This window comes from Oncorhynchus mykiss, chromosome 22, assembly GCF_057628025.1.
Source record: "Oncorhynchus mykiss isolate SJ-2025 chromosome 22, ASM5762802v1, whole genome shotgun sequence".
NCBI classification, from domain to species: Eukaryota; Metazoa; Chordata; class Actinopteri; order Salmoniformes; family Salmonidae; genus Oncorhynchus; species Oncorhynchus mykiss.
In genome coordinates, this window is record NC_143043.1 from 46669809 (window position 1) to 46681934 (window position 12126).

The 12126-nt window shown below is 39.9% G+C and overlaps 1 protein-coding gene across 1 annotated transcript in view; it reads left to right on the top strand.

Moving 5' to 3' along the window:
- The window catches only part of LOC149972872 (tRNA-queuosine alpha-mannosyltransferase-like), a 51787-nt gene extending 41036 nt beyond the window's left edge, over positions 1-10751 (top strand). The window contains exon 4 of the mRNA XM_090216232.1: positions 7775-10751. Within this exon, the coding sequence (XP_090072358.1) occupies positions 7775-7858 (84 nt within the window). The 3' untranslated portion in view covers positions 7859-10751. The remainder of the gene's footprint in view (positions 1-7774) is intronic.
- Positions 10752-12126: the final 1375 nt, after the last annotated feature.

Here is a 12126-nt window from a genome sequence, read left to right on the forward strand (position 1 = left end):
TTGTTATTGTAAATAATCAACATCAGTCTCTCTCTCCGTTTATCTCTCTCTCTCTCTCTCTCTCTCCCTTTATCTCTTCTCTCTCTTCATCTCTCTATCTATCTCTCTCTCTCTCTCTCTCTCTCCCTTTATCTCTCTCTCTCTTCATCTCTATCTATACAGTGCCTTGCGAAAGTATTCAGCCCCCTTGAACTTTGTGACCTTTTGCCACATTTCAGGATTCAAACATAAAGATATAAAACTGTATTTTTTTGTGAAGAATCAACAACAAGTGGGACACAATCATGAAGTGGAACGACATTTATTGGATATTTCAAACTTTTTTAACAAATCAAAAACTGAAAAATTGGGCGTGCAAAATTATTCAGCCCCTTTACTTTCAGTGCAGCAAACTCTCTCCAGAAGTTCAGTGAGGATCTCTGAATGATCCAATGTTGACCTAAATGACTAATGATGATAAATACACTCCACCTGTGTGTAATCAAGTCTCCGTATAAATGCACCTGCACTGTGATAGTCTCAGAGGTCCGTTAAAAGCGCAGAGAGCATCATGAAGAACAAGGAACACACCAGGCAGGTCCGAGATACTGTTGTGAAGAAGTTTAAAGCCGGATTTGGATACAAAAAGATTTCCCAAGCTTTAAACATCCCAAGGAGCACTGTGCAAGCGATAATATTGAAATGGAAGGAGTATCAGACCACTGCAAATCTACCAAGACCTGGCCGTCCCTCTAAACTTTCAGCTCATACACGGAGAAGACTGATCAGAGATGCAGCCAAGAGGCCCATGATCACTCTGGATGAACTGCAGAGATCTACAGCTGAGGTGGGAGACTCTGTCCATAGGACAACAATCAGTCGTATATTGCACAAATCTGGCCTTTATGGAAGAGTGGCAAGAAGAAAGCCATTTCTTAAAGATATCCATAAAAAGTGTTGTTTAAAGTTTGCCACAAGCCACCTGGGAGACACACCAAACATGTGGAAGAAGGTGCTCTGGTCAGATGAAACCAAAATTGAACTTTTTGGCAACAATGCAAAACGTTATGTTTGGCGTAAAAGCAACACAGCTGAACACACCATCCCCACTGTCAAACATGGTGGTGGCAGCATCATGGTTTGGGCCTGCTTTTCTTCAGCAGGGACAGGGAAGATGGTTAAAATTGATGGGAAGATGGATGGAGCCAAATACAGGACCATTCTGGAAGAAAACCTGATGGAGTCTGCAAAAGACCTGAGACTGGGACGGATATTTGTCTTCCAACAAGACAATGATCCAAAACATAAAGCAAAATCTACAATGGAATGGTTCAAAAATAAACATATCCAGGTGTTAGAATGGCCAAGTCAAAGTCCAGACCTGAATCCAATCGAGAATCTGTGGAAAGAACTGAAAACTGCTGTTCACAAATGCTCTCCATCCAACCTCACTGAGCTCGAGCTGTTTTGCAAGGAGGAATGGGAAAACAATTCAGTCTCTCGATGTGCAAAACTGAGAGACATACCCCAAGCAACTTACAGCTGTAATCGCAGCAAAAGGTGACGCTACAAAGTATTAACTTAAGGGGGGTGAATAATTTTGCACGCCCAATTTTTCAGTTTTTGATTTGTTAAAAAAGTTTGAAATATCCAATAAATGTCGTTCCACTTCATGATTGTGTCCCACTTGTTGTTGATTCTTCACAAAAAAATACAGTTTTATATCTTTATGTTTGAAGCCTGAAATGTGGCAAACGGTCGCAAAGTTCAAGGGGGCCGAATACTTTCGCAAGGCACTGTATCTCTCTCTTTATCTCAATCTCTCTGTCTATATCTCTTCATCTCGATCTCTCTCTTTATCTTTATCTTTATCTCGATCTCTATCTCTCTCTTTATCGCTCTCTCTCTTGTCTTTACCTTGATCTCTATATCTCTCTTATCTATTTATGTCTCTTTATCTCTGTCTTCATCTCTCTCTCTCTCAATCTTTTTCTCTCTCTACCTTTCACTCTTAATCTCTCTCTCTTTATTTATCTTTCTCTCCCTCTCTCCCTCCACATTCAGACATCTTTGCGGAAGAAAAGTTCATATTTTGTAATAATAACAAAATATGAACTGCTGAACGAAAGAATGAAAAGTGGTGTTCATGTGAAGGAAACATGTTGTTTGAATTTGACATGTTGTTTGAATTTGACATGTCTACATGAATACAATTGAGATGGTTCATTAAAACTGAAGGGTTTGGTCAGATCTAGTCTACAACCAAGGTAGAACAGGAGCCAGAGTAAGGGGGGGGGGGGGGGGGGGTGTTACTTCAGCAAAAGGAGGAGGAGGGTTGTGATCTTAGAGAACACCATGCTGGCTATATCCTTCTGCCTACAGCACAAAGTCCCATCTAACAGATAGGTCCATGGGAAAGGTACACTATGTATGCTGTGTGTGGCAATATGAGAATCTGTCTTCGACAGAGCGAGGACAACATGTAGAAGCTTGACTGTGTGCAATAATGAAGCCACGTGCTAATTATGGTTGTGAAAAATCCGTCTGGGGGAGTCGTGTACAGTGATCGTCTCCACTTACCAAAACCAGGGGGATCTGAGACACACACGTCCACCCACTGAGCTCCATTGATGATGATGATGATGGTGGTGGTGGTGGTGGCGGTGGCGGCGGCGGCGGCGGCTTTCTGTGTGTTTTGGACAACACAGAAAAAAAACCACACATTGAATGGATCAATATGAACACTGGGGTTTCCCTCCAGCCTCCAATTGGCTTCCTGAAAGTAAACTAAATAGATATCAGTGCTCGTTGAGAGTGTTCCATTCCATTCCGTTCCTTTTCAAATCAGTAAGGGATTTAGAATAGATGTTTAATGTTATCAGCTTCACATAGTGTGGCATTCAAAGCTGGAAAATAGTTTGACGAGTTTCTAATTTCCACATTCTTCTTCAGGATAAACAAGAGCACAATCAGAGAAAAGAGTAGTCCAGTCATTTAGCCTGACCAGAGGTGTGTTTTAGTCCTCATTACTCTTTCATTTGGCCCTAATCTGATTAATTATGCGCTAGCAATGTGAGCAGACGCATATTCATGCCCTGAAGTGAATAAGTCATTTAGCCCAGCAAAATTGTCAGCTAATTCTATTTTAGGAAGAAGCCTGTCAACCATAACCATGCCCACTTTACACACAACGCCACTGAAACGGAACTGACCTTAATAATCGGTTTCATAGATTTCGCTGTCATCGACCACGGGGCTATTGTCTTGCTACCTTTAAATTAGCTTGATTAGCCATGCCATTCTTTGGAATGCAGGCGAAGGCTATTCGACTATTAGAAAGCGTAAACCACTTTCATACAAGCCCGAAAGGTAGTTCCTCTCATTAAACCTAGGACAAACTGTTGTCTGTCAAACATGTTAGGATGAAAGAATAAAACTATTCATTTTAATAAGACCATCATTAAATAGTCTGTAAACTATTAGTACCTAGCTAGTTATTACTAGCTGTTACCCAGTTTGGCACATTTTAGAATGTAGACTACAGGGTCTGTTTATCGCATGGGACTAGATGTGTGAGGAGCTTTTGCCCATCCATTTTAGTCTTAACATGAAATTAAACTCTGAAAAACTAATCCCATGTTTAAAAATGTATGTCTGTTGCATGAGGAATGATGTACTAAAATGATGGAAAGGAGTGAAATTGAGGTGTCATCAAATATTGATGCACATTCTACAAAATATTTAAATAGGCAGGTTTATGCACTGGTCAGTAGGGTTCAGATATGTTCAGTGAATGTAATGGGAAGCTCTATGTACCATAATATACTATGCCATACCATACTATACCACATCATACTATTGCTATACTATACCATACCCTACCATAGTATTACCATACCCTACTATACCATTACCATATCATTACCATACCCTTCCATTCAATCTATTGCCACACTATATCATGACCATACCCTACCATACTATACCATTACCATACTATACTATACTATACCATACCCTACTATACTATACCATACCCTACTATACTATACCATTACCATACCCTTCCATACAATATATTGCCATACTATACCATTACCATACCATACTATACCATACCCTACTATACCATTACCATACCATACTATACTATACCATACTATACCATTACCATACCCTTCCATACAATCTATTGCCATACTATACCATGACCATACCCTACCATGCTATACCATTACCATACCCTGCCATACTATACCATTACCATACCATACTATACTATACCATACCCTACTATACTATACCATTACCATACCCTACCATGCTATACCATTACCATACCCTACCATACTATACCATTATCATATCATAATTAAAACCTACCATAACATATCATTATCATACTATACCATATCATTATCATACCATAGCATTTCATTACCATACTATACCATAGCCTTTCACCATTGCTATACTATACCAAACCCTACCATAGTATTACCATACCCTACTATACCATTACCATATCATTACCATACCCTTCCATACAATATATTGCCATACTATACCATTACCATACCATACTATACTATACCATTACCATACCATACTATACTATACCATACCCTGCCATATTATACCATTCCCATACTATACTATACCATGACCATACCCTACCACACTATACCATGACCATACCCTACCATACTATACCATTACCATACCCAGCCATACTATACCATTACCATACCATACTATACTATACCATTACCATACCCTACTATACTATACCATGACCATACCCTACCACACTATACCATGACCATACCCTACCATACTATACCATTACCATACCCAGCCATACTATACCATTACCATACTATACTATACCATACCCTACTATACTATACCATGACCATACCCTACCATGCTATACCATTACCATACCCTGCCATACTATACCATTACCATACCCTACTATACTATACCATGACCATACCCTACTATACTATATCATTACCATACCCTGCCATAACATATCATTATCATACTATACTATACCCTACTATACCATTACCATACCCTTCCATTCAATCTATTGCCACACTATACCATGACCATACCCTACCATACTATACCATTACCATACTATACTATACTATACCATACCCTACTATACTATACCATGACCATACCCTACTATACTATACCATTACCATACCCTTCCATACAATCTATTGCCATACTATACCATTACCATACCATACTATACTATACCATACCCTACCATACTATACCATTACCATACCCTTCCATACAATCTATTGCCATACTATACCATGACCATACCCTACCATGCTATACCATGACCATACCCTACCATGCTATACCATTACCATACCCTGCCATACTATACCATTACCATTCCCTACTATACTATATCATGACCATACCCTACCATACTATACCATTATCATATCATTATTAAAACCTACCATACTATTCCATTACCATATCATTACCATACCCTACCATAACATTATCATACTATACCATATCATTATCATACCATAGCATTTCATTACCATACTATACCATAGCATTTCACCATTGCTATACTATACCAAACCCTACCATAGTATTACCATACCCTACTATACCATTACCATATCATTACCATACCCTTCCATACAATCTATTGCCATACTATACCATTACCATACCCTACCATACTATAGCATTACCATACCCTATTATACCATACCATTACCATACCATACTATACTATACCATACCCTGCCATACTATAGCATTACCATACCCTACTATACTATACCATTACAATACCATACTATACTATACCATTACCATACCATACTAAACTATACCATTACCATACTATACCATTACCATGCCCTGCCATAATATAGCATTACCATACCCTACCATACTATACCATTACCATACCCAGCCATACTATACCATTACCATACCATACTATACTATACCATTACCATACCCTACTATACTATACCATGACCATACCCTACCATATTATACCATTACCATACCCTACCAAACTATACCATTACCATACCATACCATACTATACCATTACCATACCATACTATATTATACCATGACCATACCCTTCCATACAATCTATTGCCATACTATACCATGACCATACCCTACCATACTATACCATTATCATATCATTATTAAAACCTACCATACTATTCCATTACCATATCATTACCATACCCTACCATAACATATCATTATCATACTATACCATATCATTATCATACCATAGCATTTCATTACCATACTATACCATAGCATTTCATTACCACACATACCAATTGTCTTCTCTATCTCCAAGTTATTTCAGGAGATGAACGTTTAAAAAAATAAGTCATTCACATTTGAAAACTTTTGTATGGCTTTTTGGTCCTCTCTATTTGTTTTTTAACGTCCTGTAACATTGATGGGTGCACTGAAAGAGCGGCTTTTCTCTCCACATCATTTTAACAATGGGAAAATGTGGTGCTGGGAAATGTGCTAGCCTCGTCTGGATGCTTTCTTTCCTCTAGATATTCCCAGCTAGTATATGGGGCTTTATTTATTCAAAACTGTGCATGAAAAAACCAATGTCAACAAAGACACAATGGGATCCATTTTGACATCGCTGTTAGGCTCATGGCATTATTAGTGCCAGATATTGTGTTCACTTTCCAATTTTGGGGACAGAGCAAACCCAACTTTTGTCCGTCATTGGCAAGACCAGAACTCATTTTTTTTAGTAAATGGATTTCTGACAAAATGGTTATGTATAGAACTGGTGCCCAAATGTAGAGCCACTGTATTACTTGTTGGTTTTAAGCCAATGCTTTCGACGGGAAACTAAATGATAGCGTTTTATATCGCAGGCTAGAAAATGTTCATTGTGGCTGCTATCGAATGTGCCCTGAGGCTTTAGTGTATCCTTAAATATTACCATGTATTCCCAGTATGCTATAATACACCATTAGATTGCAAGACATTTCATTCTCTAATTTTATTATCTCTAGAAGTGTGTTGTATTTAAATGTTCATGATGTAAATCTGCAAAATCAACCACAGAAATTGGACCTGGTGCTTAACAACAGAGCTGTGCTTGTCCCTTTAATCAGATTTGCATAAATAATGCGACTTTAAAAATAATACTAGTTCAGTTATGTAAAATCTGTCCCAGTTCAGGGTAAAAATGTATTTTTTATGATAAAAGTGAACGGTGTTCAGCCTGTGCTTTGATGTTTTTGTTTAATTAAAGATGTATGTTCTCCTACAGCAGGGTATCTGTAATCTACACCTGAACACTAATGTTAATGTGATGCTCTCCCTCCTACAGCAGGGTATCTGTAATCTACACCTGAACACTGTACTGTTAATGTGATGCTCTCCCTCCTACAGCAGGGTATCTGTAATCTACACCTGAACACTGTAATGTTAATGTGATGCTCTCCCTCCTACAGCAGGGCATCTGTAATCTACACCTGAACACTAATGTTAATGTGATGCTCTCCCTCCTACAGCAGGGTATCTGTAATCTACACCTGAACACTAATGTTAATGTGATGCTCTCCCTCCTACAGCAGGGTATCTGGAATCTACACCTGAACACTGTAATGTTAATGTGATACCCTGCTGTAGGAGTGAGAGCATCTGTAATCTTCACCTGAACACTGTAAATTGACAGTTGACACCACAGCTTATTCCTGCCTTCTATTATTTCGTCTGTGTTCCACTTTAGGTTGACACTAGTGTCTATTCCTGGGATGCTCTGAAGGAGGACTTCAGGAGTCTGCTGGCATGCGAAGAGGACCACCATCCCTGACAGACAGAGACTGGGCCCAAGGCGAGGCAGGTCAGGCAGTAGCCTCCAGTCTCCACAGATCTGCTCAGAAGTGGCAGAATGAGATGAATGTAAAGGTTGCTGGAAAGTCTGAAGTGTAGCGAGGGAGGGAGAGTCTCGGGGGGGACGTCGTCATAGCTTCCTGACATGGAGCCACGGGCCACAAACCTTTGGTGGCTTCAGACAGCCTGTCCCCACCACCTCTCTCTCCACTCAGCTCTACTCTTCTCCGCTAGGCTAAAATCAAAGCCATGCCTTTTTGGAGACATTGTGCCGGCTGTAAACGTTCCCCATCTTCACGTGCGAGAGAGAGAGTCTTTCATGTCTACTGTGGTTTCTATTTGAAAAAAAGAGAACAGAAGGACACATGTGTAAAGGCTTTCATGTTTCCCAAAGGCGGTACCACCTCATATATCCGGTTGTATCCATTTTTATCCTTTGTACTGGAGAGGACGTGGGGCTGCAAATCGTTGTCCGTCCGTCCGCCCCCCCCCCCCCACCACTCCTAACAGAGTTGCAGCCAAGTTGTGGGTTGAAATGCTATTCTCTACCTCCCCACCTGCCAGACCTGGAGTCTCCCTGAGAGCCTGCTGAAGTACCTAAACAGTATTTTTCTTCGTCTGCTGGTGTCAATGCAGGTTTCTCTGTTTGCTCTCTGATTTCTTGTAAATACCACTGCAACTGGTTCCAAGTTGTTGTTTTTTATTACTTTGTTTTGTATTTGTTTTGCAGAATATAGTATTAGTTTCTGTTTTGAGAATGTTCAACATATTACAATACTAGAATCCATTTCTGACAAGTGAATGTCTTTTGGTCCTTTCAATTTCAGATGGAGCTCTCATAATGTGTCATGCCCAGACTGCCTGTACTATCACAGCAATCATGTACTACCACGGTTTAAATAATGGATCAGCCTCTTTAGAGAATACCTTACAACCATGTATTCGAGGTAGAGCAGACACTTCCATTAGCGGCGGACGGAAAGGTTTAAGGTTAACCTTATCATTAGGACTGAACCATATAGGCCTAACTGCAGCATTGTTTGGCCTCCTTCCCCTTTCAATCTACCCACTTCTCAAAGCATGTTCCCCTTTAGTGTTGCTAGCAGCAACCTGAATCCTTCGCCTTCTCATGTACCCTTGATGTTTTATGGAGTAAAAGCAGGCCAATAAAACAGAATCTGTCCAAAACGGGCTCATACGACACAGAGGGAAAAGATGTTTAAAACAGATTTTTAATATTTGAATTCAACTTTTTTTTATGAGAACATACTGTAGGGCATCTGTGTTTTTAGGGTTAGGCTGCATGGGGACTGAGTACACTAGTGAGTACACTGGGAGCGTCAGTATGGTCACTGTATTATGGTAGGAGTAGTGAGTACACACAGATTCCTCAGTATAGTGACTGTATTCTGTTAGTAGGAATAGTGAGTACACACAGAGCCCTCAGTATAGTGACTGTATTCTGTTAGTAGGTGTAGTGAGTACACACAGAGCCCTCAGTATAGTGACTGTATTCTGTAAGTAGGAGTAGTGAGTACACACAGAGCCCTCAGTATAGTGACTGTATTCTGTTAGTAGGAGTACTGAGTACACACAGAGCCCTCATTATGGTGACTGTATTCTGTTAGTAGGAGTACTGAGTACACACAGAGCCCTCATCATGGTGACTGTATTTTCTATTGACCTAATGCCTAGGATATTGTCAAGTAGCTTGGAGGTCGATGGGTTACTAGGAGATAAAAACACATTCCATGTTTAGACACTGTGAACAATTGTTGTCCTGTGGTTATTCTCCTCCACCTGGTAGTTAACTGGTCATTTCTCTTGCTCTAACCAAAGTGTGTCAGACTGTTCAAGTCGTACTCTAGCACGGTATTGTAGAGAAACAAACAGCACAGTCCGCTTAGTTTGTGGACAGTGGTAACGGTTAGATCAGTATTTAAATCAAGGCTGTTAAAGATGGTACGATTAGAGCAGTATTTAAAACAATGCTATTATAGATGGTACGATTAGAGCAGTATTGCAATCAAGGCTGTTAATGGTGGTAAATCAAGGCTGCTGACAATTGTACTGTTAGAGCAGTTTTTAAATCAAAGATGTTGAAAATGTTGAATTGTGCTAACATAATTAGTGAGTGGCTGGGTGCATTGGATATTGAGAAATAAGACATTGTTGTGCGGATGAATCCTCACATTTCACCAGAAAGTATTTGGAAACAGGTGAAATATTGTCTTTCCATATCGCTCTGAAGATTGTATAAGGTACTATTACATTTTGAACAGATGTCACTCCTCCCCTATGCAGAACAATTAGGAGATGATCTGATAATCTGACAGGATAAACAACAGTTAAGAATATGAATCACGGCATGCTTCCGATTGGACAGTTAAAAATCATGGCACAGATTAGGTATAATATTGTCAAGGCTCAGCTTGTTCTGTGCCTACTCTTAGATTGCCCACATCACTCCTGTGTGGTATACTAGCAAGCTAGATCTACTCGAGGTTTTATAAAGCTAACCGGCTTCAGTTAACTTCACATTCCAGATTAGGCTTCATCCGTACTACGACAGTGGATATTTCTTGTCCTCCTGCTGCTAACTCCAGCAGGCTTGTAACTGCATGTGCATGTCGTAATCTTCATTGAGACAATGCTGAAACATCAACCCATGGGCGAGTCAGTTGCCACACTTTAATTTCTGCCAAAATCAAAATGAAATAAAAGTTATTGCAAATGCAGCAGGCTATGGTGTGAAATAGGCTTTTAGAAGTGCCATCTTTATTTTATTACTTATTGGTAATGTCTTTGTGCTTATAAATTGGTGAAACCAATTACTTAACATAATTAGTTAAATAAAGTCCACCTGTGTGTAATCTAAGTGTCACATGCTCTGTCACATGATCTCAGTATATATACACCTGTTCTGAAAGGCCCAAGAGTCTGCGACACCACTAAGCAAGGGGCACGACCAAGCAAGCGGCACCATGAAGACCAAGGAGCACTCCAAACAGGTCAGGGACGAAGTTGTGGAGAAGTACAGATTAAGGTTGGGTTATAAAAAAATATCCAAAACTTTGAACATCCCATGGAGCACCATTAAATACATTATTAAAAAAATTGAAAGAATATGGCACCACAACAAACCTGCCAACCTGCCCACCAAAACTCACGGACGAGTCATGGAGGGCATTAATCAGAGAGGTAACAAAGAGACCAAAGATAACCCTGAAGGAGCTGCAAAGCTCCACATCTGAGATTGAAGAATCTGTCCATAGGACCACTTTGAACTGTACACGCCAAGGAGCTGGGCTTTATGGAAGAGTGGCCATAAAAAAGCCATTGCTTAAAGAAAAAAGTAAGCAAACACTTTTGGTGTTCGCAAAAGGCATGTGGGAGACTCCCCAAACATATGGAAGAAGGTATTATGGTCAGATTAGATTAAAATTGAGCTTTTTGGCCATCAAGGAAAACGCTATGTCTGGCGCAAACCCAACACCTCCCATCACCCCGAGAACACCCGAGAACACTATCATCAGCAGGGACTGGGAAGCTGGTCAGAATTGAAGGAATGATGAATGGCGCTAAATACAGGGAAATTCTTAAGGGAAACCTGTTTCAGTCTTCCAGAAATTTGAGACTGGGACGGAGGTTCCCCTTCCAGCAGGACAATGAACCTAAGCATACTGCTAAAGCAACACTCAAGTGGTTTAAGGGAAAACATTTAAATGTCTTGGAAGGGCCTAGTCCAGACCTCAATCCAATTGAGAATCTGTGGTATGACTTAAAGATTGCTGTACACCAGCGGAACACATCCAACTTGAAGGAACTGGAGCAGTTTTGCCTTGAAGAATGGGCAAAAATCCCAGTGGCTAGATGTTCCAAGCTTATATATAGAGACATACCCCAAGAGACTTGCAGCTGTAAATGCTGCAAAAGGTTGCTCTACAAAGTATTGACTTTGGGGGGGTGAATAGTTATGCATGCTCAAGTTTTCCGTTTTATTGTCTTGTCTTATGTCTTGTTGTCTGTTTCACAATAAAAAATATTTAGCATCTTCAAAGTGGTAGGCATGTTGTGTAAATCAAATTATACAACCCCCCCAAAAAAAATATATTTTAATTCCAGGTTGTAAGGCAACAAAATAGGGAAAATGCCAAAGGGGGTGAATACTTTCGCAGGCCATTGTTTATGTCTATGGTTGGTTGCTGTTGTCTCAAAATGAATACAGATTCAGATTTCACGAAAACC